Source organism: Besnoitia besnoiti, chromosome III (assembly GCF_002563875.1).
Source record: "Besnoitia besnoiti strain Bb-Ger1 chromosome III, whole genome shotgun sequence".
Lineage (NCBI taxonomy): Eukaryota > Apicomplexa > Conoidasida > Eucoccidiorida > Sarcocystidae > Besnoitia > Besnoitia besnoiti.
In genome coordinates, this window is record NC_042358.1 from 3,109,433 (window position 1) to 3,137,349 (window position 27,917).

The following is a 27,917-nucleotide window of genomic DNA, read 5'->3' on the forward strand; positions in this document are numbered from 1 at the left end:
ACGCACGTCAAGGCGTCTCCAACTTGCTTGTTAGTCTCCTGAAAAAAAATCGTCTTCTTATCCGCGCTCCTCCGTATCGTTGGGCCCATTTCCGCGGATGTATGAGAGCTTTGGGGTTTCTCCTGCCGTCGTCAGCAATTCGTTCCCTGCATTTACATATATACCACTTCTCTGCGGCCTTGTCAAATATGCATCCAGTCGACGCAAGATAGTAACTTTCTTCGGGCGTGTGCAGCCGTCTGCCGGTCGTCGACTGTGACGCTGGCGGCTTTGTAGGGTTACAGGGGAGGGGGAGGCGGCAAGGCCTTCGCTGTCACCCCGAGTAGGCTACGCCCCCGCGGAGGCACGGCTTCTTCCAGGGGTTATTTTTTTGCAACGTCCCCAGAGCTGCGCGGTCCCGAGTTTTTGCACTGTGGGCGCACCGCCCATGCAGAGGCTGTGACGACCACACCCGCAGTCGAGCTTCAGTCTTTTCGTCATCCGCGTAGATTGAGCCATTGCTGCCGGGTGCTCTCCTCCCAGGGGCCTCCAGACAATGGAGTCCCCCCTTCAACACCTGCGGACGCCAGTTTGGGCCACAGTCACGGCGGTGCCTTCGCCCGCGGTCTGCACCGCGAGGGATGAAACTGCGCCGCCTAGCGGTCCCACTGTTCCCGCTGCTGTCGCGTCCATGACCTCCGTGGCCTCGCCGCTGCCGCGGGGGCCCCCCAGGGGGGAGAGACAAGCGACTGCGGCCGAGGGCTTCAGAGTCCACTTTGGGCGCCGAGACGCTGCAGGGCGTCGCGGCCAGCACACGCCAGGCGCCGCTCATGAAGAAGCCGCCACCTATCCCCGGGGGGAGTACGGACGGGCGCGCCAGCCCTCCTCACGGTCTCGTCCCGCCTCCGCATTCGGCGACGCAGGGGCGAGCGCCAGTCTCCGCACCACTGCCGGTCTCCGCTCAAATTGTAAGCGGCGTGTAGCGTCAGGGACGGGCGGGAGGGGGGGGGGCGGTGAGAGTTTGCCACTGCGGGCATGCGTCGACGCGCGCTTGTGGCAGTTGGCATTACGCGCTGCGCGTGCACGTTCGCGAGAGTGTGTGTTTCCTGCGGGGGTGGAGGGCCTCTGCGTCGTGCCTTGCCTCTTCGCCCGCCCCGTCTCCTCCGCGCGCCACGCGCTCGGGCTCGGCCTCCACAGCAGCCTTCCTCAGCCTTGCGTGCGCGAAGAGAGGAAGCTTCGGTATCGCAGCTGGCGCTGCAGCGGCTGTCGCACACGGGCGCCGCCGTACAGAGGCCTCGGGAGAGGACCGGGTCGCCAGTTCAGTTCTGTGGCCTGCATGCTCGCCCGCCCTGCGCGCGGGACTCCGCCTGTCAACGAATGGCGGAAGGAGCATTCATATGTTATGCAGTGTCTTAGGAGAGATACTCTAGATTTAGCATTCATCTACAGCTACGGTAACTGTTGTCTTTAAATAGCGGTTAACCTTTCCTTTGGAAGCTGGAAGACGGAATCGTTATTACGCGCCAGGTAGTCCTGGACACTGAATCCATGAGCGTGAACATTGGGTGTCACCATGGTTATAGTTACGGTACATATATAGCTTCCACTGCGCTCGCTCTGTTGTGCGTCGTCTGTGTGTCGCAGCCTGCACGTCGCGGACGCCGCCGTCCGCGACGCTTCCTCAGGGCTTCAGCTTTGCTCAGAGCCCGGCGCCCCCGGCAGGGGGGAACTCGCGGCGCTGCGAGGCTTGTTTATCTCCAAGCCCATCACCCGTGCGATCCCAGTCTCTGCACCGAGGAGGCGGCGCAGTGCCGGTAGACCTCGCCGGGAACCGCCTCCCCTCCGCGTCCCGCGGGCCTCTCTCTGTCCCGCAGCCCACCGTTCTTCCCTCGCAGTCTCAGGCTTCGCCGGCCGCCGCGTTCGGCTCTCAGGTTGTTCCGCTCCACAACGACTTCACCTGCGGCGTGGAGCGCACCATGCTGCCTCACTTGGCCATTCCGGGCCTCGACGCATGCTGCACGCCAGCGTTCGTCCGCCGCGAGAAGGCGAAAGCCAGCCGCCGAGAGACCTCTCCGGCGAAAGGCACCCGCGCCGCCCACGCCGGCCGCCCTGTCCACGCCCCCGCGCTTGCCGTTTGCAGCCGTGGGACGGAGCCGCGGATGAGCGCGTACGCGTCGCCTCAGAAGTGGGACGCTGCTCAGGAGGAGCTCGCGCAGGGGCGGGGCGGAGGACAGGCGTCGGCGAGGCATGCAAGCGTCCCGCGCAGCGTGACCACGGCGGGCCGCGGGACGAGTCTGTCGTCAAGTGCGACGGAGCCGCAGACGCAGGCGCAGCTGATTCTGCAGACCCCGTCGTCCCCCGCGACGCCAGCCGCGAGTGGGCACACACCCGAAGAGGACGCACTCCGCGCCCTGCAGCTGCAGCAGCAGCGCGATCTCTCTCAGGCTCTGATGGAGGGGCCGAATGCGCGGCGCGCCGCGGCGTCTCCCGACCTGGCGTGGGTCGACGGCCGACTTCCGCAGCAGCAGGCGCCCAGGGAGGAAGCGTTTGCCCTGCCGCCGCCAGCTGCCTTTTCGCCTGCGTTCGCGTCGCGGCCGCCAGCGAGCCCGCGGGCCGCTGAGTCGGGTCTGCACGATCACCGCGCCACTGAAAAGAAAGAAGCTGCGACGTCTCCCGTCCAGTCCCCCGAGACGTCGCCGCTCGTCCGCCAGCAGATTTTATTTTTCCAGCGCCAAGCTGAGATGTTCAGACTAAAATACGAAGACGCAGAGAGGCGGTGTGCAGAGGCCGCCGCGGAGGTAGCCGCCAGAGACCACAGGATCCACCTTCTTCAAGTAGGCGAAGCCAGGGGCGTCACTCTCCATTCTGCCTCGCGAATCAGGATTTGTTGGTGGTAACCGACTTGTTCTGTCAAGCTCTGTGTCGCGTCACATTCTGCAAGCGGCAGCGGCATAAGGAGCTGCGTCCTGGCAGCTGTGTGAAGGGAGTGAATCCCCTAGAGTTCGACGGCCCCTGCGTCCCAAGGTACCTGTCTGTGCGGCGCATCTGTTGCTCGACTTGGGCGAGCGCGCTCGTGTCTTCTCGCGGGTCGGCGCGGCTGCGGGATCTGTCCCTCTTTTTTATCGCCTTGCTCTTTGTGTCTCGTCTCCGCGCCTTCGCAGGCGCCGGTCGCCTCTCTCGCCGACCAGCTCGCCACCGCGCAGCAGCGGGCCGCGAGCTCGCTCGAGCGCGACGGCCAGGCGCGCGACGCCGATGACGAGCGCACCCCCGAAGCGGAAGAGAGCACCGTTCTCGTCTCCAAGGTAAGTTCTGAAGAGGGTGACTGGCCTCGGCCTCTCGCTGTCGAGCCCCGGCGGCGCGAGACGCTGCCGTCCGCGGCGTTGTGCGCGCCGGCGTGAAAACTCGCGTTGCCCCCTTGGAGATTGATGAGGCGCTCGAGCATATCTGTGCGTGGTTCGTCCGCGGATTGGCTTCGGTTACTCTGCGCACTTCCTCACTGTCGCGGATGGGGTGCTGCGGCGTGTGTCGTCTGCAGGCCTTCCACGAGGCTCAGTTGGCGCTGGCGCGCCAGGAGACGAAAAAGTAAGCCCTGCAGCCAAGAGGAGGGGGGAGGGGTCGCCTTCGGAGGGCGTGCCTTCTCTGTTTTCGCCGGGCGCAACGCGTCTGTCGAGGAGGGCGCGACGCTTTACCTCCCAGCCCTGCCTCCACCTAGGTCGTCGTCCGCCGCGCGTTTGTGTGCAGGCTCCACGAGAAGATCGCCGCTCTGCAGAAGGACCTCCAGCATGTGGCGGCCGCGCCGCTGGAAGCGCCTTCTTCGGTGTCTCCTCTGCAGGCCCCGCCGACCGAGCAGTGCGACGATCGCGCAGCTGGCGTGCAGGTTGACCAGGCGGTGCGCGCGAGTCTGTTGCAGCTCGAGAACAACGAGAGAAAGAAGGAGAATGCGGAGTTGGCTGCACGGAACCGCGAGCTGGAGGAGAGGCTGCAGACTGCGAACGTCGCCAACGCGGCTCTCACGGAGTAAGGAGGACGCGAGAGGCTGTGCGTGGCTTCACCGATCCACAGAGAACGCTCGCCGGAGCGCAGGCAGTTGTCGCGCGCGCGTGGTCGCGCTGAACCGTGTGCGAAGAATGGCAAGGGGGGGGGGCCTGAAGCTGGCGCGGCGGTCTCGGCGCCCTGGAGAGACTTGCATGCGCTGTTCGTGTGTTTCGTGCCTCTGGCGTCTCGCAGAGAGCTCCTTCAAACGCGTCTTCGGGTTCCGCAACTCCACAGTGCCTCCACGCCTTCCTTGTCTTCCAGTGTCGCCACACCGCCGACGACGCGCGGTGAGGCGGAAGCAACGCTTACGCGGCGTCGGCAGCGGGCGTCAACTGTGTGTCTCCCAGCGGACGAGCGCGCGGCTGGGGACTTTGCGTCCTCGCTTCACTCCTCCGCTTCCTCCTCGCGGCGCGCGACGTCGCTCACTGCGCGGGCGGCGGCGGAAAGCCGGCGCCTCCACGGTGGCGAGAGTTGCGGAGGCGGCCAAGAGTCCCTCTTCCTATCCAGCGCAGATCTCGCTGGCGACGAGGAGGACGGAGGCCGGCGGGCGCTGGCGCTCCGGCGCGAACTCGCCCTCCGCAAGCGGCTGAATGCGCAGAGAAAGCGGCGCTGCGCAGAACTAGAGCAACAAGTCAACCTTCTGGCGTAAGTGAATCTCGCAACCATGCTAGCATCTATAACTTTGTTTTGAAAAAAAGGCATCAAAATGAGCGCATGCAAATTAGTCCTGCGTCGAGCCCAGTTCAAAGTTACGCGCGGCTCGCCTACGGGTGTCTATGGAATGCTGAAGCACTGCAACTGCAATATAGCGAAACTAAAGTCAGCAGGACAGGTGGAAGGGTTGAATTTCAGCATTACAGTGTAATCCAGGCTCGCGGAGTTCTGCGGCAGCCAGTTCCTCTGCGTGGAGAGCCGCCACGGCGAATTTCGGCGTTTATGGTCACTCTTGCCTCGCCACCGGCTGGTGTCACGTCTGTTGCCACGAGCTGTCTCTACAATCCTTCTTTTGTCTTTTAATGCACGGCGTTCAGTTGGCTCTATCTATATCCGCAGTACTTGGCGTCTTAACTGTGCGTGTGGCTAATGCACCTCACGCGGCGGCCATGAAAGGCACAAGAAATCTGGATCTGCGTCGTTCCTTCTCGCAGGTCGTCGCTGGACGCGGCGCTGGAGCAGGCGAGGAGGGCGGAGGACGCGGGGGAGAGCTTGAGCAAGCAGCTGAAGGCCCGCGAGCAGGAGTCGCAGGCGTCTCTCTCGCGCGGCGCCGAGGCGGAGAAGATGCTTCTGGCGGCGGAGGCGCGACTCGAGGCCAGCGAGAGGCTTGTGGCGACGCTCCGCGAGCAGCGGAGAGACTACAAAACGCTGCATGCGCATCACACAGCGTGCCTCGAAGAGAATCGCCTTCTGCGTGCGGAAATTGAGCGCCTCGAGAACGAGCGCATCCAGCTGCTTGCCGAGAGCGAGAAGAAGCGCACCGCCTTCCTCTCGCTCCTCGCTGACAAAGAGCGGAGCGACAGACAGGCTCAAGAGGCCCTCGACCGACTGTCGCGCATGCAGCAGCAACAGGAGAAGGGCATGCGCGAACTGGAGACGCACGCACTCGACGTAGAGAAGCGCCTCGAGGAGAAGGACGAAGAGGTAAGTGCCGCGGAGGCATGGAGGGAACAAGCGACAAACGTGTTCTTTGAGCGAGTTTGTGTTAAGGAACTGCCTAGCGAAGGACTTTTCACGACTTCTTATCATGCAGTTCTTGAACCGCGTCATCTAGTCGACATTAGTCAATTTCACCGTCGGACTAAAGTCAGACTGTGAAGTCTCTAAAGCTTCGCAGAACGCGACCCGCGTGCCTCAGCAGGACAACGCAGAGTCGTATCCGGGTTTAGCGTCACGATAGACTCTGTCAGGGATGTGGCGAGAGAGGACGCGCGTGTGAGCACGGCATCGCGGCAGCATGCAGCGACGGGAGGCCTGAGAGAGTCTGTCTTTCTTTTGGAGGTGCCTCGATCTCCTGCTCAGGTTCGGTCTCTGCACGCCAAGCTGGAGGCCGCAGTCGTGCGCGCGCAGGCGGCTGAGCGGGAGTGCGTGCACCTGCGAAATTCATTTTCTCAGCCGCGCGGCGAGGCGGGCACGTGGCGTCGGCGCGACGACGCCGGCTCCACGGTCGCTGGAACGGAGGAGCAGAGCCAGGCGGCGTCTGCAGAGCAGCGCCTCGAGCTCGTCCTTCTGCTGGCGGAGGCCGCTCAGGAGGCCCTCCGCGCGTCGCGGGAGCGCGAATCCCGCCTCGACGCGGAGGTGACGGCCGTTGGTCGGCAGGTCGATCGCGCACTGGAGCGCATGGAGAAGGCCGCGGAGGCCTCGGAGACCTCCCTCGCGCAGCACGAGGCGGCCGGCGCGCTGTATGTGCAGCCCGCGTACCAGGCGGGAGAGATGCTTTTCCGCACCAGCCACCAGCTCCTCGACTTGATGCAGAACCGCGCGAACTGGGCGGACCTTGCCAGAAACCTGGAGCTGAGGGAACTCGAACTCGAAGCCAGACTCCTCGCCGCGCACCAACAAAACGACGGCCTACACGACCAGGTGAGAGCGCCGCACAGGGCAGCAGCTTGCTGCAGCCAGCTGACGAGGCCGTATGGTTTAGGGTAGCTTGTTAGTCTAGAGAAGCTCTGCGGCTCGGGCGGCGGAGGGGGCTGGGAGGGGGTTCGCTTTTTTTCTTCGACCCGACACTTGTCTTTCGGGGTCTCGGCGCTGCAGCGGAGGAGTTGATTCGGTTTGAGAGGCCTTGCGGCGACTGGGTGATCTTTTCTTCTGAGAAGGACTTTTCTGCTTTCTTTTCTTCGCTCGCTTTGCGCTCAGGCGATTCAACTCGAGGCGCGCCTGCAGAAGAGCGAGCGACGCGCACTGCGCTTTGCTGCGCAGTTCGTGGCTCTGTTGGAGCGACAAGATGAGGAAGTGCCGCGGGGAGCGGCTGAGAAGGGAGAAGCGGCAGACAAGCCGAGCGACGTCGCCGAGCAGGTAGGCTTGCCAGACGTGAAGGGCACGCAGGGTCCGCTGGACCCAAACGCGTCTTTGCATGTCCCTCCACGTGAACCCAGTCGTGCCTCTGCCTTCCTGCTTTTTTCCGTACCAGTTTGCTCGCTGTGCCTCTTGCGCGCGTCTTTTTCTGCGCGCTCCTCGGTACACGGCTCACCCGGACTCAGTTTCGGTATACACGCAGCGCACAGATGCTGTTTCCTCTGTAGCCTAGCTTCCCCTCGCATCTGGGTGCAGCTTCGTCTGTAATCGTTCACCTGTGTGTACGCCTGCGCGTGCCCACTCCTGTCTGTATGCCCTGTAGTCTCTGCCGATGATTGCATCTGCGACGCGCTTCGTTGGAGGAGCAGTTGCGTGCTTGCACCGCTACGCTTGCCCCTTGTGCAGAGTGAGGGCGAACAAGCCTCTTGGCGACTGCGGAGCGCCGCGTTGGAGAGGCGGCTCGAGGAGGAGCGGGTGGCGTTTGCGCAGCGGCTGGCGCAGGAGACCGCGCGCGCCACGGCGCAGCGCAACGAGGCCTCTCGTCTGGAACAGCGAATTCAAGATCTTTTGCAGGCCGGTGACTCCCTCGCGGCTGAGCACGCGCGGACTGAGCAAGCGAACGCGGCGCTTGCCGAGGAGGTGGCGATGCTCCGGGGAGCCCTGGAGGACGTGGCGCCGCGCCAGCGCGCGGCGGAGCAGGAAACCGCGCGTCTGCGCGGAGAGCTCGAGCGGGCGAGCTGCCCCTCAGGCGCAGCGGCGGTCGCCGCGGCTTCGGCGCATCAGCCAGCGCCGTCGCCGACCCCAACTCCTCCTGGGGTCGGCGCTCCGCGGAGGACAGAAGACGCCAGCGAGCACGTTCTCGCCCAGCTGGGCGAAGTGACGAAGGAGCGCGACAGTCTGCGAGGCCTCTGCATCCAGCTGGCGCAGCATCTGCGCCGGATGACGGAGGGCATCGCGCGCGAGCGCCAGGAGTGGCTCGCGAGGCGCGAGGCCGAGGAGGCGGGCAAGGCGCTGCTGCGCGGTGACTCCGCGGCGGGGGCGCAGCAGAGAGGCGGAGGTGAAGAAGACGCGCGCGCGCGCGAAGAGCTCAAGAAGGAGATCGCGGACTTCGAGGCGCGGTGGCGCAAGGCCGTCGCAGGCTGCGAGGCGCTCACGCAACAGAAAGCCGAGCTGGAGACGCGCCTCCAAGACCTTGCCGAAAACTGCGCAGCTGCCGAGGCCACTTGTCGCGACTGGGAGAAGAGGTGGCGCCAGGCGGAGCGGGCACGGCGGGCGCTCGCTGCAGAAGCCGCGACGCCGGCGGAGACGCGCCGGTCGCCGCAGGGCGCGACGACATCGCCTCGGCAGGCTGCGGAGAGCGAGGATGACTGGTCGCCTTTCTTGAAGCACGCGGAGGCCTCGCTGTCCTCTCTCGCGTCGTCCTTCTCACAGCTCGGTGGTGTGGAGGAGAAGAGGCGCAGCCGCGCTCGCCGGCGCAGAGGCTCGGTGCGGGAGACGGCAGAGGAGCGCCACGAAGGCCTGCAGCGCGAGCTGGAGACTGCCATGCGGCAGAAGGGCGACGCGGAGAATATGTGCAGAGAACTGGGCGGCCAGATTCGCGTGCTGACGAACTTCCTCCAGGTCGCGGCGACGGAGAAGCGCGAGCTGCGCGGCGCGCTCGAGGCGACCCAGGCAGAGCTCGCCCGTGCCAGCGAAGCCGCGGACGCCGCGGCGAGTGCGCGGCGAGGCGCCGAGGAGAAGTTGAAGGACGCGGAGGCGCAACTCAGGGCCCTGGAGGGCGAGCACCAGCACGCGGAAGAGAGAGCGAAAGCAACCGAGGCGAGCCTCGCGGAGGCCGCCCGCGCGCTGCGCTTCGAAAAGGAGCAAACGGCGCTGCTTGAGCAGAGACTCGCCAGCGACGCGCGAGACCGCGCCGACAGGCAGACGCGTCTCCGAGAGGAGGCGCGGACGCGCGGCGAGAGTGCTGGGGAGGAGACGAGGCGCGACGCGGAGGCGCGGGCGCGGATCTCCGCGAACTTCGTCCGCACGCAGGACGAGCTGCAGGCTGCGCGCCAGAAGCTCCACCATCTGGAGGCCGCCGTTGCCGCCCTCGAGGCGGAGAAGCGACAGGCGTCCGCGCGTGTCGCGGCGGCTGCGAGAGCTCGCAAGGAGGAGCAAGGCGCCGAGAGCCGCGCGCAGCGTGAGAAGGAGGAGTCGCTGTGCATGGCGGAGGAGGAACTCGAGGGGCTCCGGCTGGAGCTGACCAATGCGCAGACGCGCGTCCGCGCTCTCACCACGGAGGCGGAGGCCGCGATGGCGAGGGAGGAAGAGCTGCGTCAAGAGCAGACGCAGCTGCGGAGGCGCGTCCGCGACCTCGAAGGTGCGGTTGATTATCACCAGCGAGAGCGCGAGCGCCTCTGCGAGGAGATCAGCGACTGGGAGGAACGAGGCCAAGAGCACGCGATGGCGATGAAGGAGTTCGAGGGCAGCTACACCGCCGTGAACGTGAATCTCGGCCGCGTGCAGCAGCAGCTGAGCGACCTGCGGTATCAGATCCAGGCGGAGAAGGCGCGGCGCGTGAGTGTCCTCAGGGAGAGAAGACGCGCGAGACTGGAGGCTGAGGAGAGCAAGAAGGCGGCGAGTGCTCGACGCGAGGGCACGGCCGCGCGCGAGCTGCAGCGAGAGAATGGAGACGTCCCGGCGACATTACGAGGAGACGAGGCAACGAGCGAAGGCCGCGACGGTGGAGCCGATTCTTCGCAGCCAGACCGCGCCCTGACCACCGTCGCGCGCGCCGCCGCCGAGACGGAGGCCGAGGCTGAGGCTGAGGCGGCAGGCGGCGACGGCTTTGCCGAGGGAGAGTATCTGCCTGAGGAGGACAACGAGATCCTCGTCGCGCGCGTGGAGGAGTTGGAAGAGTTGCAGGCGGCCTTGGTGAAGGAGCGCGAGTTGCTCAAGTCGCATCTGCAGGCCACGACGGAGAAACTGGAGGAGCAGTGTAGATACACTTCGGAGTTGCGGCTCAGGTGCGGAGAACTCGCGGACGCGCTGGAGCAAGCGCGCGACGGCAAGCCGCTGCCGCCGGAGACCGACACGCGCCGCGCGCGGTCTTTCCCCTCCGCCTCCTCAGATGTCGTACGTCCGAACATCAACGAGGGCTGGGAAGAGTGCACCGAAGTGCTGCAAAGCCGGCTAGAAGACCTCCACGGTCTGCCGCTGCGGGAGCGCGCGCAGCGCGCGAGTCTCGGCGAGGAGGAGAGTCGAGCTCTGAGGGCGCAGCTGGCGGAGCTGCAGGCGGCGCTGGAAGCTGAGCGAGCCGAGCGTGCGACGCTGGTCGCCGCGCAGGAAGCCGCACGGAAGACGGAGACCGACGCGTTCGCTGAGAAGCTGGCGCAGGCGCGCAAGGAGATCGAGGCGAAGGCTGAAGTGCACATCTCTGAGATCCAGGATTTCTACGAGAAGCTTCAAATGAGCATGGAGACGTCACACTGCAAAGCGGAGAACAACTTGATTGCGCAGAACGAAGCGTTGCGAAACGAACTCCGCGCGCTGCAGGCCGCGGACGCGCAGGCGCCCACTGCGCTAGCCGCGGCGCAGAGCCGCGTGGAGGATCTCACGAGGCAGCTCGAGATTGCACAGGTCGACCTGGAGCGCGCACGCGAAGCGATCGCGCAGCTGGCTGGCGAGCGCGAAGCGGCGGCGAAGCAGGAAGCGACGCACTCGGAGGAGCTCGCCAAGGCCCGCCAGGAGATCGAGGCGACCGCGGACGCGCACATTGCAGAGATCCAGGACTACTACGACAAGCTGCAGCGGCACATGACAGATGCGCATGCCAAGGCGGAGCGCGACTGGACTGCGAAGACCGCGGCGCTCGCGAAGCAGAAGACTGCCCTCGAGGCGCAACTCTCCGCGCTTCGCGACCAGCTGGCCGCGACGCAGGGCGCAGGAGACGTCGCGGGCGACGAGGAGACGCGCGCGGAGGAGACGGCAGCGGAAGAGAGGGAGAGGGAGAGAGAAGCGGCGGAGTTCCACGAGGCGCAGCAGGCGTCGGCGCGTGTCGAGTCTCCGTCACCGGCTTCTCCGCGCTTCTCGATGTCTTCCTCCTTCTCATCTGTGCAGGAGTTCGCCTCAGAGGGCTGCCCGCTCGAGGCGATTGCAGAGGAACCAGCGAGTGTGGCTTTGCGCGCGGAGCTGACGGAGCTCGGGGCGCAGTGCGATGCGCTGCGCGCGCGCGTGGCCGACCTCGAGGCCGCGCTCAGCGAGCAGAGAGAACGACTCAGCCAGCGCGACGCGGAAAACGGAGACTTGGCGGAGCAGCTCAAACAAACCGTCGCGCACGTCAAAGATCAAGCCGACAGACTAGCGAGAACCGCCCAGCAGTGCAGCCTCAAGGACAATGAAATCGCCGAGATGCACCGCAGAGAAACCGAGTTCCGACGCCAGCTGGACGAACTCCACGCGAAACAGGACGACTTGAACTCGCGACTCGTGCAGCAGGTAACTCGAAACAAAGGTGCCATTTCGGCGATGGCGTTCTTTCTGCCATTCTTGTATTCTTCAAAGTTTTTCTAGTGACTTACTTGCCTGAACTTACGCGAACGGCAAGCCCCGCTCGAAGCCGCGCGCAACCCGCAGCCGAAACTCTGCCGGCGAAAGGAGCGACGACGTGTCTAGAACACGGGGCGGCGCCCACAGAGGGACAAGGATGCGGCGTCTGGGGGCAGCTCATGCGCGGAGAAAGTGTATTTTTAGAGGAGGAGCTTCAGGCTCGAGGCAGCATCCGCGTTAGCGTCCTCGGGGTTTTTCGGTGTCCCTGGAGGCTTTCTCTCTCTCTCGCTCTCTCTCTCTGCCTGGGACAGGAGCTGGGCACGCGCGGCGCCGTGTGAGACTCAAGGATAGCCGATACGGTTGCCGTGAGAGAGTGTCTACGCATTTTTGCAAACATCTGCATCTGTTTCGTATGCACTTGGGCGGCTGTCCACGCCCGCGCGAGTCTCTTGCGACATGCGAGGAGGTGCGTCTTGCTCCGAGCGTCGCAGAGGCCCGTTGGCTGGCGATTGAGCGGTGCATCAGGCGCTGCTGGCCTTCAGGGGCTCCGGGTCCGCTACGCTTCGTGTTTTCTCTGTACTTAGCCCCTGTAGGGCAGAGCTCCCGCACAGCGGCTGCGGCGGCGAGCTGCGGAGTGGAAGGAATGACCCTGTCGTCTCCCTCTGCAGCCCTGAAGCTTCTTCTGTAGTCGCCCGCGCCGAGGCGAGCAGCCCTCCTCTGTTTCCTCCCTCTCGCCTCACTGTGTCTGCTTCCGCCGTGAGTGACTCTCCTGTCTGTATTCCGGTTGTGTCTGCGCTCCCTGCCCCCCCCTGTCAGACTCCGCGCTCGCTGTCGAGCGCTTCAAGCGTCGCCATTCCGCAGGCGCGCCCAGGCAAGTCTTTTTTTCGTTCTCGCGGCGCTTCATGCGGCTCAAGCGAGATTGCGTGCGTGCTTTCTGCTTGCAGAATCAGGAGGCGCATGAGGCGCTTCTCGCGAAGAACGCAGCCGAGCAGCGGCTCCTGCTCCACGCGGACAGCCTTGCCAGCGAGGAGCGACGCCGCAAGTCGGCCGAGGCGCACGGGGAGGAGCTCCTGGAGCGCCTGCAGGCTGCGCAGAAGAAGCTGCTCGAGTGCGAGAAGGAGAAGGCGCACATCTCCCTTTCCGAAGGTCGCCGCTGCGAGGAACTGGAGCGCCTCTGCGCGGAGCGCGAGCGAGAGAGCGCGCGAGAGCGGGAGGAGGCGCAGGCGCGCGAGGCGCTGCAGCGGAAGAGGCTGGAGGCGCTCGAGAGCGAGAGGCGAGAAGAGGCGAGCCGAGCGGCGGAGCTCCGCCAGCGCCTCGAGGAGAAGGCGACGCAGGCGCGGCACCACGAGGAGCAGCGCGCGGCGCTCGCGCGCGAGCTCGAGGAGCACCGCGAAAGGCTCGCTGCGCAGGCGCGCGCGCTGGAAGCGCAGCGGGAAGCCCGGGAGAGGGCGCAGAAGGAGTTTGAGGCGACCCTCGAGGCGCAGGAAGCGCGCCATCGGCAGTTTGTTCAGGAGCGCCTGGAGGAAGAGCGCGCGCGCGCGGCGGAGGACGTGCAGCTGCTGCAGAGGCTTCTCGACGAGAAGCGCGTGGAGCAGAGGCAAGCCGAGGCGCACTTCCGGCGGCAACTCGAGACGCAGATGCAAGCGGCCAAGCAGCTCGACGCCTCGCTGCAAGAGTGCGAAGACGAGGAGGAAGAGAGAGAGGAGCGGCACCGCGCCACTGCGCGGCAGCTGCAGGCGCTGCATGAGCAGTACAGCGCGACGCTGGCGGAGCTAACGGCGGCGGTCAGCGAGCGCGAGCACCTGCGCGAGAAGATCGAGGGACTGGAAAACGAAGTTGCGGAGATTCGCCGTGGCGCCAGGGAGATCCAGGCCGCCCACTGGGAACAGGCAGACCGCGAAAGGCGCGAGCTGGAGGACGCAGAAACACGCCGCGCGGCTCTCGAGGAGGAGCTCGAGCGCGTGACCGCCGAGCGCGAGCGCGAGGCGCGCGCTGCCGAGGAGTGGCGCACGCGACTCGAGGCTGAGAGCGAGAAGACGCGCGAAGACCTCCTCGCCAGCCTGCAGCGGCAGATCGACGCCGTGAGGGCGCAGGAGGAGGAAGCGCGCGCGCGAGAGAGAAAGGAGTGGGAGGCGAGCTGGCGTGAGCAGCAGACGCAAGCTGAGGAGAGAGAGCGCCAGGTCAGAACCTGCGAGAAGCGCATCGAGGAGCTCGACGCGGAGATGAAGCTCCGCGAGGAGGCCGCCGAGAAGAAGGCGGAGGAGCGCGAGAAGGAGAGAGAGAGACGGTGCCGCGAGTACGAAAGCGAGATCCACGATCTGCACCTCCGCCTCCACCAGAGGCGCATCGAGGAAGAAGAGAAGCTCCAAGAGATACGCGAGAAGCAGCGAGACCTGGAGAGCCAACTCTTCTCGATGGAGCAGACGCTGCAAGTTGAGCAGCGCCGCCTCGCCGAAGCGAAAACCGCGACGGAGGCGGCGGACGCAGCGCGGCTCCAGAGCGAGAGGCTGCTGGAGGAGGCGCGCGAGACGGCGAAGGCCGCGGAGGCCAAGCAGAAGGAGCTGGCTGAGCAGGTGAAGAAGTTGGAGAGGGAGAGCGAAGAGAAGACGCAGCGTTTGCAAGAACAGCAGATCGAGTTCTCGCGGGAGATGGCGCTCGCCGCGGAGCAGAAGGCGAGCGAGAAGGCGCGCGAAGACACGGCGCACCTGCTGCGCGACGAGCTGGAGCGAACGCGAGAAGAGCTGCTGGAGGAGAAGCTCGAAGTGAGCAAACTCCGGAAGGAACTCGTGGAGACGACAGCCGCCCGCGCGGACGCAGCAGAGCGCCAGGGCCTCGCGGAAAAGGCGCGGGACGAGATCAGCCTGCAGGTCGCTCGCCTGTGCGCGGAAGTCGAGGAGCTGCAGCACACTCTGCAGGATCTCCAGACGCAGCTGGCGGACGCACAGAGCCGCCTTAGCAGCGAGCAGACGCGCGCGGACGCAGCGGAGGCGAAGCAGCTGGAGCTGGAGGCCTGTCTCCGCGACGCGGAGGCGAAGGCGCGCGACGCGCAGGCGGCCGAGGCGGAGGAGAGGCGCAAAGAAAGAGAAAAGGTCGAAGCGGCGCGCGCAGAGATGCTCGAGGAGCTGCGCCGGCGCGAACAAGAGCGAGACAGCATGTTGGACGAAATCAACGAGCGGGAGGAAGACCGGCGCCAGATGGCTGAGGAGCTGCAGCAGAGGGCGGAGGAGATTGCGAGGCTCCACGAGGCCTGCCGGCGGCAGGAGGAAGCGACCCGGAGTGAGATGGAGGCGACCCTGTCGGAGCAGGACACGCTTCGCGGCGAGCTGCGCACGCTGGCAAAGCACCTCGACGAGGCCGAGGCGCAGAAGCGGCATCTGAACCTCGAGGCGGATGAGCTGCATTGCGTCGCGGAGACGCTGCGCCAGGAGAAGGCGCGCGCAGAGGCCGACTTCGCGCAGCTGCAGGCGCAGTGCCGCGCTGAGGAGTCTTCTCACGCCTCGCAGCGCGAGTTCTGGGAGAAGCTGGTAGAAGACTCGCAGCGGAGGCAACGCGAGCTCCAGGAGCTCCTCTTGGCGCGCGATGCCGCGCGGCAGAGCGCAGAGAGCGAGTGGCGCAGCAAGCTGGACAGCGCGCAGGTTGCGTTTGCGTCGCTCGAGGAGAAACTGCGGAGTCGGGAGGCAGTCATCGCCAGCCTGCAGACGCAGCTCGCGGAGACGCGAGAGTCGATGAGTCGCAGCTGCAGCATGGCGACGGCCGAGTTCCAAGCGAAGGAGAGTCGCTACGAGGCGAAGATCGCGCAGCTGCAGGAGGAGAGTCAAAGCATCAAGCGCGCGGTAGAGTCCGCGCTCGCCGACTGCCGCCGACAGGCGGAAGAGCATGAGCAAATGCTGCGGGAGACGCTCGGTGAGACACAAAATCACGCGCAGAGTCTCCAGAGGCAGCTCGAGCTCTCGCGCGCGGAGCTGACCGGCCGTGAGCGCGCCTGGGCGACAGCGGAGCAGCAAAGTCGCGAGGAGGCGAGTCGGCTGCGGAGTCGGTGCAGCGCGCTGGAGATGGAGCTGCGCATGCAGGAAACGCGCCTCAAGGGCCTCGAGCAGGACAACAAGGCGCTGCAGAGCCGCGAGGAGACCACGCGGCAAAGCCTCCAGGAAGCGCTGCAGCGCGAAACGGAGATGCAGCGGCGCTTCCAGCAGACGTGGAACGAAGCACACCTGTCGACCGAAGAGCTGCTTCTGCAGCTTCAGCGCGATGAGCAGAAGAATCGCCTCGAACTCCGCCTAGCCGAGCAGCGCCTCCAGGAACTGCAGCAGATGCGCGAGCGCGAGGTCACTGACTGGGCGCGCGAACGCACGCGGCTGCAGGCCGAGAGCGAGAAGCGCCAGCGTGACGCGACCGACTTGGCGAAGCAGCTCGCCGAGGCGCAGCTCGCAGAGGCGCTCGCTAAGGAGGAAGTCTGCCGCGCGCAGGACGAAATCGCCGTCCTCAGAGTGAAGGAGGAAACGCTGCAGCGGCAGTTCCTCATGGCGGCGTCCAGCAGCAACGCGGCGGCGAGCGGCGCTGTCCTGCTCGGGGTCTCCGCGGCGCACGCGCGCGCCGCCGCCCCCCGCGACGCCGGTGCAAGCGACGAGCCTCACGCGGAGGGCGCGGAGGCCTTCGCGTCCGTTCGCGCCCTTGCAGAGCGCCGCTGTCGCGCCCTCGAGGCTGCGCTGAAAACGGCGTCGGACTCGCGCGACAGGAACGCGCAGCACTGCGCCAGTCTGCGACGAGAGCTCGCAGAGACTTCGCGCGAGCTGCAGCGAGAGCGCGAGGAGAGCGAACGCAAGGCGAGCGAGCTGGAGCGAGCCAAGGCGCGCATCGAGAAGCTCCTCGCGATGCAAGAGGAGACGCGGGCGCAGGCCTCCGAGCTGCACCGCCGCTGTCGGGAGTACCGAGAGAAAGTCGAGGAAATGATGACGGAGAAGCAACGCGAAGAGGAGGACGAGGGCGACGACGCCCAGAGACACATGGGAGGAAGCAGAGGCCGCGGCGGCGTGGTCCTTAGACTCGATGGGGACGACGACGCTGCAGCAGCAGGCCGCGAGTGCGGCGCAACTTCTCGACGTGAAAACGAGAGAGCGCGCGCTCGCGCGGAGAATGCGGGAGACGCGACTCTGAGCGACTCGCGAGGCTCGGCGCTGGCGCGACAAGCTCTCGCCTTCCAGCGGCAGACCGAGATGCTTCAGACCGTCATTGAAGAGCTCGGACAGAAGCTCGCGACTCAGCAGGAGCAGGGGCGGCTCCTCCTCCTCACGCACGGCCATCGCGAGCAAGACAGAGAGAAGGAGGAAGTGGAGCGCCAGCGGCAAAGTTTAATGCAGCTCCTGGAGCAGAAGTGCGAAGAAGGCGAAATCGAGCGCGCGGCCCTGAAGGCGGAGCTTCAGCGCGCGGAATTTGCGTACCTCGACGTTCAGGCGCAGAAGGACGAGGCAGAGAAAGAGGCGCGCCGCCTGGAAATCGTCTCGCAGAATCTGCAGCTGCGCCTCGAAAGACTCGAGGCAGACCGCGAAGGGCTGCAAGCCTCAGATCGGCAACGCGAAGGCGAGGCAGAGCAGCGCGAGCAGCAGCTCCTCGAGGCGCTTCAGGAACGCGAGATCCAACAACGAGTGCAAGAAAGCTACCTGGAGCGCATCCGCAGCGTCGTAGAGGAGTTGAAGGCTGCGCTGAAGCAGACGCGCAGGGAGAAGGACGCCAGCGAGCACCGCGTGACGCTGCTGCGCCAGCAGATTGAGGAGTCGAGGGTCGCTCAGCGCGACCGGGAGAGCGCGCTTTCGCTCCTCGAGAGGGAGGCCGAGGAAACGCGCGAGCGCCTTGAGAAGCTCGACGTCGAGCTGCAGACCGAGCGGAGGAAGCGGCAGAAAGTCGAGCTGCAGAAAGACGACATGGAGAAGACCTTCGGCCTCGATCGCGCCGCTCTCGAGGAGGAGTGTCACGCGCTCCAGGGCTCCCTGGAAAGTCTGCGCGAGCGGCTGCAGGCGCATGAAGAGACCAAGCGCCTCTTGGAGACCGAGGCGCGCAAGTGGGCGAGGCAGTGTCAGGAGCTGCAGGCGGCGCTCGGCGCCGGGCGCGAGACGGCCGAGGCGCGCGAGAGAGAGCGCGGAGCGGAGAGGCGCAAATGGCGCGCCGAGATCGAGGACGAACGGCGCGCCGCCTTGCGCCTGGAACAGCGCGTCGCGGAGCTCGAGAAGGAGCGCCAGAGGGAGCAGGAGGAACGAGAGAGAGAGCGGAGTCGAACCCGCGAGGAAGACGAGCGGCTGAAGGCGCGCATGGCGGAGAGCCGGTCTGCGTGGGAGGAGCGGTGCGCGGAGCTCAGCGGCGACCTCACTGAAGTTCGCAAGCAGTGGCGAGACACGCAAGTCCGCCTCGAGAAAGCCCTGCGAGCCGAGGAAGACGAATCGCGGAAGCGACAACAGGCCGAGCGGGAACGCGACGAAGAAATGCGGAGAGCAGAAGTAGCGCTGGCTGCTCTCGAGGCGCTTCAGAGCGCACGCGAAGAGGCCGACGCAGCGCGACCGGCGGAAGGCGCTTCGCGAAAGGCAGAGAGACAGAGCGGCGAGCCGGGCGAGGAGAGCGCCAACGTCGTTATTCCGCCTCGTCGAGGAGATCGCAGAGCTCACGAGCCCGACGGAGAGGACGAGCGAGCAGCGGCGCGGCTGGCGGCCTCGCTGTCGGCGAGTCGAGGCGTGGCAGCCCTGGAGGAGGAGATCGCTGCTCTGCGGAAGTCTCTTGAAGCCGCCGCAGACACGCGCGACCTTCTCGACGACGAGTGCGCCCGCCTCCGCCGCGAGGCCGCCGTGGCGAACGGCGAGCTGGACGCGGCGCGGACGCGCGGCCTGCGCGTCGAGGAGGAGATGCGTGCACTCAGCGAAGACCTGAAGGACTGCCGCCGCGCGCTTCGCGACGCGGAGAACGAGCGAGCGATCCACGCCGAGGCGGTCGCTCAGCTGGAGCGCGGCCTCGAACGAGCTCAGCGCGAGCGCGAAGAGCGCCTAGACCGCCTCGTCGCTCTCGAGAACGAAGTGCGCCGCCTCCACAGGGAGAAGGAGGAGAGCGCGCACAGGCTGCGCACCGCCGAGCAGGCGCGCGAGAGTCTGTCGAGGTCTCTGCAAGTCCTCCGCAGTCGAGAGCGCAGCGCCTCGGAGCGGGCGGAGGACGACGAGGTCGAGAAAGAGCGACGCGCGCGGGAGGCGTGGCGAGAAGAGAAGGCGCAGACGCTTGCGTACCTCCAGACACTCGACGCGCAGCTGCGCGAGACCGAGCTAGCCGTCGCAGACATTCGAGAAGACAGAGACAGGGTCCAGCGCGCGCTTCTCGAGGCGCAGACGAAGCTCGCGGATGCCTTGAAAGCGCAGAGGGACGCGCGAGAAGCGAGCGAGGCCCAAGCAGAAGAGACGCGGCAGCTGCAGGCCGCAGGCGTGGCTCTCTCGCGGCGCGAGGCGGCGGCGGCACGCCGCCTCGCGCCGTCGGTGCTGGTCTCTGTGGACGCGGAGCTCCGCGAGGCGCAGTGGATCGCTGGGCAAGCGAGAGAGCGAGTGGATGCGCTCGAGCGAGAGCTGACGGCCTCCTACAAGCAGCGTGACGCCGACAGTGCGCGCGTCGCGCTGCTGCGGACTCAGCTTGCGACGCAGCGTAAGGCTATCGAGGACGCAGACGTGGAGCGCGAGCGGCTGGCGACGCGTCTGGAAGAGTGCGGGCGCGCGGAGGAGTTCGCCGCGGTGGCGCTCGAGGCCGAGAGGAAGCTGAATGTGCAGCTGAAGGAGCAGCGCGTCCAGATGGAGGCGGAGCTCGCTGAGACGGCCAGGCGCCGCATGCAGTCCGAGAGCGACGCCCGCGAAGTCCACTCGCGCCTCAGAGAGACTGAGCATCTGCTGCATCAGGCGCGCAGCCAGCTGCAAGAGAGAGTCGAGCGCGAAGACGCGCTGCGCGAGGAGATGGAGCGGAAGGAGCAAGAAGTCGCGGAGCTGAAGGCGGCGCAGGACGAGCCGCTCCAGCGCGTGGAGCGCCTCGAGCGCGAGCTGCAAGCGGCGGAGGCGCGGCTCTTGGAAGACAAGGAGGCCAGCAGGCGGACTGCGAAGGAACTGCGGAAGCGAGATGCGCTCATCAGGCAGCTCGAGGCCGAGAAGGAGGACATCGGTCAGCGAGAAAGAGATGCGATTGCGCGCGAGGCAGAGAGCGCGAGAGAGCGAGCTCAGCGCGAGTTCCTCCAGGCGCTTGCAGAGCGCGAGCGGCGCATCCACCGACTCGAAGACGAGCTGCGGACAGCGCTGCGGCAACTTGAGGAGAGCCACGCGCAAGCCGAGCGAGCGCGAGTCGCAGACGAAAGCGAGGAGAAGCAGAGACAAGAGGCCAGGCGGCTTCAGCGGGAGCTCGAGAAGCAGAAGGAACTCGCCCAGGCGCTGGAGAACGAGCGCCAGGGGCTCACACAGGAGAAGAAGGAGAACGCAGAACGCATCGCCGTTTTCCAGGACGAAGTCAACCGCCTCAAGGAAGTCCTCAACGCCGAGCGCGGGCGGGCGCGTGCGCAACTGGAAAAAGAAAGGCAACGCGCGGCGGGTCGCGAGCGTCAAGAAGACGAGGCGCTGAGGAGGCACAGAGAAGAGGCTGAAGCCCTAAAGAGAGAAAATCAAGCGCTGAAAAGCTCGCTCGAGACGCAGAGCGCACGGCTGCAAGAAGTCGAGAGGCGGACGCGCGACCGCGACGCCGAGAGCGAAGGCCTCGCGCGAGAACTCCGCGCACTCCAGGCCGAGGTGGCGCGGCTCAAGGCAGTCCACGACGAGGAGCTGGGCGCGTTGAACGCCGACCTCGAGAGTGTCCGCACGCGGCTAAGAGAGAGCGACGCCGCGCGAGAAGGCGCCGAGGCGTTGTCGACCGATCTCCAAGCTCAGCTCGCCGCTGTTGAGGCTCGCTTCCGCGCGGCAGAGGCGAACCTGGAGAGGTACGAGCGCGGCGTGCAGAAGCTCAAACTTCGCGAAAAAGACGCGCGAGATCGCGTGGCGCAGGCCCGCGCAGCGCTTGAGGGCTTGCTCGCCCTGCCTTCCGTGCTCGGCGCCTCGTCAGCCGCGCTGTCGCTCTCCCCACGCGCGAAAGACCGGCAGAACGAGGCGCTCGCGCGAGGCGACCTCGCTGCGCTGGCGGAGGAGCTGCGCGCGCAGCGGCGCGAAGAGGCCACGGCCCTGCGGGAACGCGAAGAGGAACGTCGCCGCGCGCATCGCGACTTGACCAACCAACTGGAAGAGGAGCGCACGCAGGTTGAGCAGCTCCAGGAGCTTCTCAGGCACGTCAACGCCGCCCGCAAGGAGGCACTGGAGCAGGAGAAGGCCCAGACAAGAGAGCTGGAGAGGCTGCGGAGTGCGCTCGCGAAAGCGGATGCCTCTGGAGAGGAGCGCCGCCGAGCGCAGCTTCGCTTGGAAGATGGCCTCGAGCGAGAAAAGCGCAGACGACGCGAGCTCGCTGCCGAGCTCCGCCGCCAGCAGAGCGCCGCGGCGATCCAACTGCAGGACCAAGATGCCGCACGAAGGCGCGCTGACGAGCAAGAGGCCACGGAGCGGGCGCTGAAGGAGAGAGACGACGAGTGCGCGGCGCTCCAGGAGGCCCTCTTGCGCCTCCGCGGCGAGGCTGCAGAGTTGCGCGAGGAGAAGAACGCGCTGGAGCGGCGCAGCGGAGCTTTGAGCGCGAAGCTCGGCGACCTCGAAGACGAAAAAGCGAAGCTCGTGCGAGAGCTGTCGAGTGGAGCCAAAGAGAGACGCGAACTGGACAGAAAGACTTTGGCGACGGAGGCCCGCGTCTCAGATCTCCAGGCCGAGCGTTTCCGCCTCCAGAGGCAGCTCGAAGAAGTCGTCGAGCAGCATGCCCTGGCGCGCAGCCTCACGGGAAATGCGGACGAAGAGAAGCGGAGACTGGAGGAGACTCTCAAGGAAACAGTGGAGCGAGCCGAGACTGCCGAGGGCGCCGCCCGCGACCTCGAACGCGCCCTGCGCGAGCTCCGCCGAGAGACGAAGCGGTTGGAAGATGAAATTGCTCTCAAGCAAATGGCGGAGAGCCAACTGAAGCAGACTGTCGCGGCGCTGCAGGCGGAGGCTGTTGCGCGCGAGAGAGAGGTGGAGGCGACGGTTTTGACCGGCGTCGAGGAGCGGAGAGAGGCCAACGCCGCCGCGCGGGCGGCTGAAGAGCTCGCAGGCCTCCGCAGCCAGCTCGAGGATCGAGAGCGCGAACTCTCGCGTCTCCGCGCGCGACTGCGAGAGCCGAGTGCGCGCAGTCATCCCGAGAGCGACCGCGAAGACTGGGCGGCGATGGAGGCGCAGCTGGTGCGCACGCAAGAGGAGAAGGCAAAGCTCGAGGAGGCGCGGCGGCTGCTGGAGCAAGAGGCACGCGCGAGAGACGAGCGCAGCGCCCACGAGAGAGAGCAGTTAATTAAGGAGAACCTCGAGTTGAATGAGCGGGTCGCCTACCTCCAGAATCGCTCGCGAATCCTAGAAGACGACCTCGCCGCGCTGCAGCGCGCCTCTGCGGCCCTGGAAGCATCCCTTGAGGCGGCGCGCGAAGACGCCCAGCGCCGAGCGAGTGAGGAGGCCGCAGCGCGCCCAGCCGCCGCAGAGCTCGCTAAGGAACTGGAGCTGGCGGAGCGCGCGAGAGAGCGGCTGGAGCGCGAGGAGGCGCGGCTGGCGGCTGAGCTCAAAGAGACGCGTCAGGCACTCTTCGCTCAGGAGAAGCGTCAAGAAGACCAGGACCAGGAGCTCGAGGCTCTCCGCGAGCAGGTGGGCGAGGTGCGCCAAGTGCTGCAGAAGAAGGAAGAAGAACTCGCGCTCGCACTCGCGCGTCTGACAGGCAAAGAAAGCGAACTCGCGTGTGCGGAGAAGGACGTGAAGGAGCTGCAAGAAGCCGCGCGGAGTGCCCAGGAGCACCTTGCGCGCCTCGAGAAGACAAAGGAGGAACTCCGCGCGAAGAACGCAATGCTTCAAACGCAGGTGGAGCGACGCGTTCGCGAGATGGAGGGGATGAAGCGGGAACTCGAGGCCGTTCGGCAGGGACAGGCCGCGCAGGGCGATGATGATTCAGACAACACGCGCGGGCGAGAGAAGGAAGACGCGCTCGCGGCGGAACTCAGGCACGTGGAGGCGCTGTGCGAAGAGCTGCAGAATGCCAAGCAGGAGGCAGAAGTCCTGCTGGCTCACAAGACTCGCGAAATCGAGGACTTCCGGCGCGAGGCGGGCAACGAGGCTCGAGCCTTGAGGCAGGACGCCGCCCGCCTGAGGGCGATGCATGCCGAGCTCGTGGCGCAGTGCGAAGAGACGCAACAAGCAGTGCGCGTGATGAAGACCAGGATTCGAGAGCTCGAAAGAGAGAATCGCCTTCTCCAGCGCGCCCTCTTCAGAGCTGAAGAGGAGTGCAACGCCCTGAAGAGCCGCGAAGAACGTCTCAGCGGGGAGGCGCAGGTCCCAGGCAGGAGACGAGCGAGAGACGGCGAGGCGAGCGACCTCGGCGACGACAACCCTGCAGGAGCGGATGTGCAGGCGGAGGGCGAGAGGCACAGGCAGCTCGTTGCCTCGCTGCGGCAGCGCGTCGCGGATCTCGAGCTTCAGATGCAGAAAGCGGAAAACGAGGAGAGAGAACTAAAGGCGGAGCTCCAGGGTGCGACGCGCCGGGCGAATGAGCTTCAGCATGCACTCGAGCAAGGCGTCGAGAAATACGACGACTTGGTTGTGAGCAAAGAGGACCTGAAGAGGCGGCTCGCAGAGGAGCGACAGACGTGGGAAGAGCAGCGGAGGCGCGAAGCCGAGAACCAACAGAAGGAGGTGGCGCTCCTGAGGTAAGGCGCGTGCAGACAGCGCACAAGGCGAAGGCGCTGACTCGTGACGCGTGGAGTGAATAAATCAAAGGACAGAAAGAAAAGAGGGAGAGGCAAGCTTTGAGAGAAACTGTGCGCGCGCGAGACGTGCAGAAGACGCCTGTGGGGGGCGTGATAGACCGTCAGTCTAGCCTGCGTCCTCTGGCGCGTCTCGACGCGGAGAGAAGACCTCAGTAATTTGACAGCCAGTTGCAGCGAGCTACGGTCGCTGCTGTCGGAGAAAAATGTGGAGAAAACACACTGGCGCTGAGAAAGGAAGAGATGCGAAAAATTTTGGAAGCGTTTGCTGTTTGACATAGAGACCTGCGTGGCGTCGTGCCTTTCAAACTGCGTTAGCCGAACAGCTGCAGTAGGGTTTTGGGATTGCGTTGCTGTGGTGTCTTTAGGGAGGAGAGCATGGCACTCGAGAAAGAAAACCGAGTTTTTCAACAGGAGCTCGATCGCCAGGCCGGCGACCTCAAGGCGCTCCATGAGAAGACGCTGCGCCTCTCAGACAGGAATGCTCGCCTTCAGGTACAGTCTTTCGTATTTGTCATCTTCAGCTGCCTCGGATGAGCGACTGGCGCACCAACAGAGGCGCGAAAAATGCACATTCTTGACATTTCTTGCTTCTGTAGATATGTGTACGTGAAATACGATTTACGTAACGAGGACGATGTACGCGTATGGGGCTCGGCAGGTGTGGAGGAGGGCCTTTCGATCGAGGCTGGTGGAGTTTTTCGTCGCACACAAGAGACGGCATTCTAACGTCTTTTTCCGTAGGTTGCGTGCACCAAGAGGCGTATTGGGGTCAAACGCATGAATCTGCGCTCCTGTCGTCTCGCTGCCTCCCTCTCTTACGCTGGAGCGTGCCTTTTTCTGTTCCCGCCATCGTCCATTTTCTGCTCGTGTGGCTGCTTCGTCCGGCGGTCCTGTGGCGCAGGCGGAGCTAGCGAAGGAGAAGGACGCAGCGAGCGCCGTAGCGCCCTTGGAAAAGGAAATCAGTGAGCTTCAGGAGGAGCTGAAAATGCAGGAAGACGCGTCGAGAGACACGGAGGCTGACTTGGAGGTCTATCGGCTGAAGACGCGCGAACTCGAGGCGGAGGTGGCGACGCTGTGGCAACAAATCGAAGATGAACGCGGAGAGCGCGAGCGCCTCCACTCCGACAACCTGGTGCTCGCCAGCCACCAGAACCCGGAGCAAAAGCTCAAGTACACCGAAATTCTCAAGAAGCAGGTGCGTCCGAGCACATGCAAAGGTTTTAAAGCACAAATATGTTTTTCTGTAACAAGCCCAGAGACGCAGAGGAGCGCACAGCATACATCCTCATGGCTATTTTGATGCGGCGTCGCGTGTATCTGTGTCTCTCCCTGTGGCGCGCTTCGTGTTTCGCTCTATTCTCGCAGCGGAAAGTATCCTCCTCTATCTTTATCTCTCTCTCTCTGTGCGGGAGCACGCTCATGTCTCCTACGTCGTGTGTCTCGTTTCTTGCTGAGTCTAAATAGCTCTTTCCGATCTCGGCGGCCGAAGCTCAGTTTTCGAGTCTCATCGGACTTGTGCGGGGAGTCTCTCTCAGCGCCGACGCCTCGCTCCTCCTCCGGACTTGGGGTGTGCCGTGGGGACAGTCGGTCTTCCTCTCGCGGCGGAATGAAGGACCCCGCAGCCAACTGCGAGCGAGGCGCTACTTCGCCTCGGTCTGGGTGAGCAGGGCAAGAGACCTGCGATGGGTTCGTCTGTTTGCCTTTTTTCTTTTCTTTCCGCAGCTCCTTGCTGAGCGAGCGGCGAGGCTTCGCGTTCAGCGCGACGTCAACCGCTTGCGCGTGGAGGCCTTCTCCCTTCGTCCTCTGCTGCGCCTCTTGGCAGGCGAGCCTCTGGACGCGCGCGCAGGCGATTCTCTGAAGGGCGCCGAAGAGAAAGACAGGAATGCGCTCCAGGCCTCCATCCGCGCGCTGAGCGGCAACGTGCTCGCCTCCTCTCTTGCTCTCGGCGCAAGTCAAGCGTCGACGGCGCTCCTGGGCTCGAGGCGAATCACCAGACTTAGCCGACCGGGTAGGGCCTCGAAGCTGCAGCCAGAAGTGTGACTGGGGGGGCGAGCGGCGGGGTGCCGACCGGCTCAGCTCGCTGCGTAGACCGGTTCTTGGTCCTTGAGGGAGGTCTCTCTCCGGCGCAGGGACTGGCTGTCTGGGCCTGTAGCTTGCACAGGACAGTCGCTTCGTCTGTGAAGGGGCGCTGAGGTGTCTTTACTCGGGGCGAGGTGTCTGTTGAGTTGGTTGTTCGAAAAAAGCGCGTCTTCCGCTCGAGTCCGGCGGACGCCGCGTGTGAGACTGAGGCCGAGGAGCTCCGGATAGCGATTAGCAGCAGCTCTTCGTCTCCCGGTCGCAGGAGTTCATTGGAATCTTTAATTCGCATCGTAGGCGTACCGCTGGCTGGGCTCTTTGGTTTTTGCTGCAGGTCTGCGCCACGCGCGCTCGGTCTCTGCGAGTCGACGCGTCCACCCGCCGACCGCTGCGCGCTCGCTGAGCCTCAGCTGCCGGTCGGAGAAGAAGTCTTCGTTGGAGGTTTCCGCGCGCGGGCGCCTCGGCGGAGACGCGTTCCCCGTATACAGGCAGCTGCGCATCCTCCATCGCAGTCTGAATTTCGTGATGAAGGAGTTCATGTTGCTGCTGGCGCTGCTCCAAGACGCGCTCAAGGACCAGCATCTCCTCGAGCGCCTCTTCGGAATCCTGCCTGGTGAGTCCAGGGCAAAAGCGAGAAAGACGAGAGGCCGAGGGCTGACGCGGCGCACGTTCTCTCCTGCCGGGACGTCACGGACTTCCCCGTGTGCGCTCGCTTTCTGCTGGCGACAAAATGTTTGCTTTTTCGCGTTCTGGTCGGCTCGTCTCTCGAGACTTTCGAAGCCGCGTGTCTTGTGGGGACTTGCGCCCCCTGCGGTTCACAAGCTTCCGTGTGGTTCCCATGTGCTCCTGCAGTCTCCTCCACGTTCCTCGTGTCGGATCTGCCTCTGTCCTCCGCTTCTGCGAAAGCTCAAGACACGCTCTCGCGTCCCGACGACCCGCCCGGCCTCTCGCTGTCCCAGCTCGACGGTGAGTGGTGCAAAATCACGGCGTCAAAAAAGTCCCGTCCCTGCGTCAATATTTCATCGCCCGTGTGTTTGGGCCCTGTTCGATTGGGATGGCGGCGAGGGGAAGGAGGAAAGGAAACTCCAGTTTGGGGGCCTGAAAGCCCTGTCACGTCGTTCAGAATCCACCTCGTGTGCGTCTGTCGCTCACCGTTTCGCTGAGAGAACTGTTCGTCAGGCATGTCATGTTCGTCTCTCTGCGTGTCTCCAGTGGGGCGTCTTTTCTCCTGAGGCCGCAGCCTGGAGTCGGCTGTCGCCTCACGTGTAGGCGGATAGATAAAAAGCTCTGCCTCGTGCCGCGGTGGCGCTAGGTCGATGCGCCGATATATAAAAGCTGTGTCGTGTTTCGGCGGCCAAAGGGTCTCTTTGGCCTCTCACCCCAACAGGCGTGCCCCCAGCCTCGCGGTATTTTCTGACTTCCTCTGTGTCTGCGCTCCGCAGAGGATCAGCCCCCAGAGAGTCTGGAGGCCCGCCGGCGGGACTTCTTCGCCGTAGTCTGCGACTTAAAGCTGCGTCTCCGCGCCAAGCTCCTCTCGGAGTCTCCGGCGCCGCTCCCGGCCGCCCTCCCCCCTCCTCCGCCGTCCTCCTCCGCCCACGGCCCCTCCGCGCCTCGGGCGCCGTCAGCCGCGGCGCCGCACGAGGTGAGGCCAGCTGGGGCTGTCCCTTCTGGGCTGGCTCCGCAGCCGATGGCCTCGCCTCCCTCGTCCTCTGCTGTGCGTCAAAGCCCCCCAAGGCGGCGCGAGCTGAGGCCAGCGTCTCTCGAGAGCGAAGGGCTGCGGCAGCCGCCGCCGCTTCTCTCCAGCTTGTCGGTTCCTGGCTCGCTGTCGCTCAGTCCCTCGAGCGACGCGTCGCCCACGCTCGCGTCTCGCCGCGAGCTGCGATCTCTCCACACCCCACACTCCGCGGAGCCCTGGGGACAGGTGTCCCCATCCCCACCGCCTGCCTCCACGCCGCCCCCAGCCCCCACGGGGCGCGGGGGCGACGACGCGGGCGACGCCCGAGGGGACGAGGGCGCGCGGGTCCTATCTGGGAGAGACGCCTCGGCCTCTCAGCGCGGAGACCGGAAGGCGCTTCGGATGTGGTGTCCGCAGCCGTCGTTCTCTCTCTCGCCGTCTCTAACGCCTGAGGGCTTGCAGAGCGACCGCGAGAGTTCCTCCCGCGCGGAAGGCATGGAGCCGCAGGATTCGCAGCGGTGCAGCGGCGCTGAGCAACGCGCGAGCCAGACTCTGGCGGTTGATGCAGCCGGCGCCCCTTCGGCAGATATGGAGAGAGAGAAGGAAGGGGAAGGGCGCGCGAACGGGAGGGCGGCGAAGAAAAGCGTGAGCTCGTCTTTCTTCTCCTCCTTCGCGTCGATTTCGTCCTTCTTCGAGTCGAGAATAGAATAA

At 65.4% G+C, this 27,917-nt stretch overlaps 1 protein-coding gene across 1 annotated transcript; it reads left to right on the top strand.

The window, feature by feature from the left end:
• Nucleotides 1-535: 535 nt before the first annotated feature.
• BESB_047270 (surface antigen repeat-containing protein) lies at nucleotides 536-27,917 on the top strand (the record flags this gene model as incomplete). Its single annotated transcript, XM_029363178.1, has 17 exons — nucleotides 536-947; nucleotides 1,624-2,813; nucleotides 3,141-3,281; nucleotides 3,515-3,561; nucleotides 3,721-3,996; nucleotides 4,207-4,659; nucleotides 5,163-5,652; nucleotides 6,031-6,591; nucleotides 6,868-7,026; nucleotides 7,432-11,502; nucleotides 12,498-23,395; nucleotides 23,821-23,947; nucleotides 24,357-24,650; nucleotides 25,178-25,463; nucleotides 25,866-26,144; nucleotides 26,384-26,497; nucleotides 26,974-27,917. The coding sequence occupies 17 exons, from the start codon at nucleotides 536-538 to the stop codon at nucleotides 27,915-27,917; spliced, it is 20,742 nt and encodes a 6,913-aa protein (XP_029220544.1).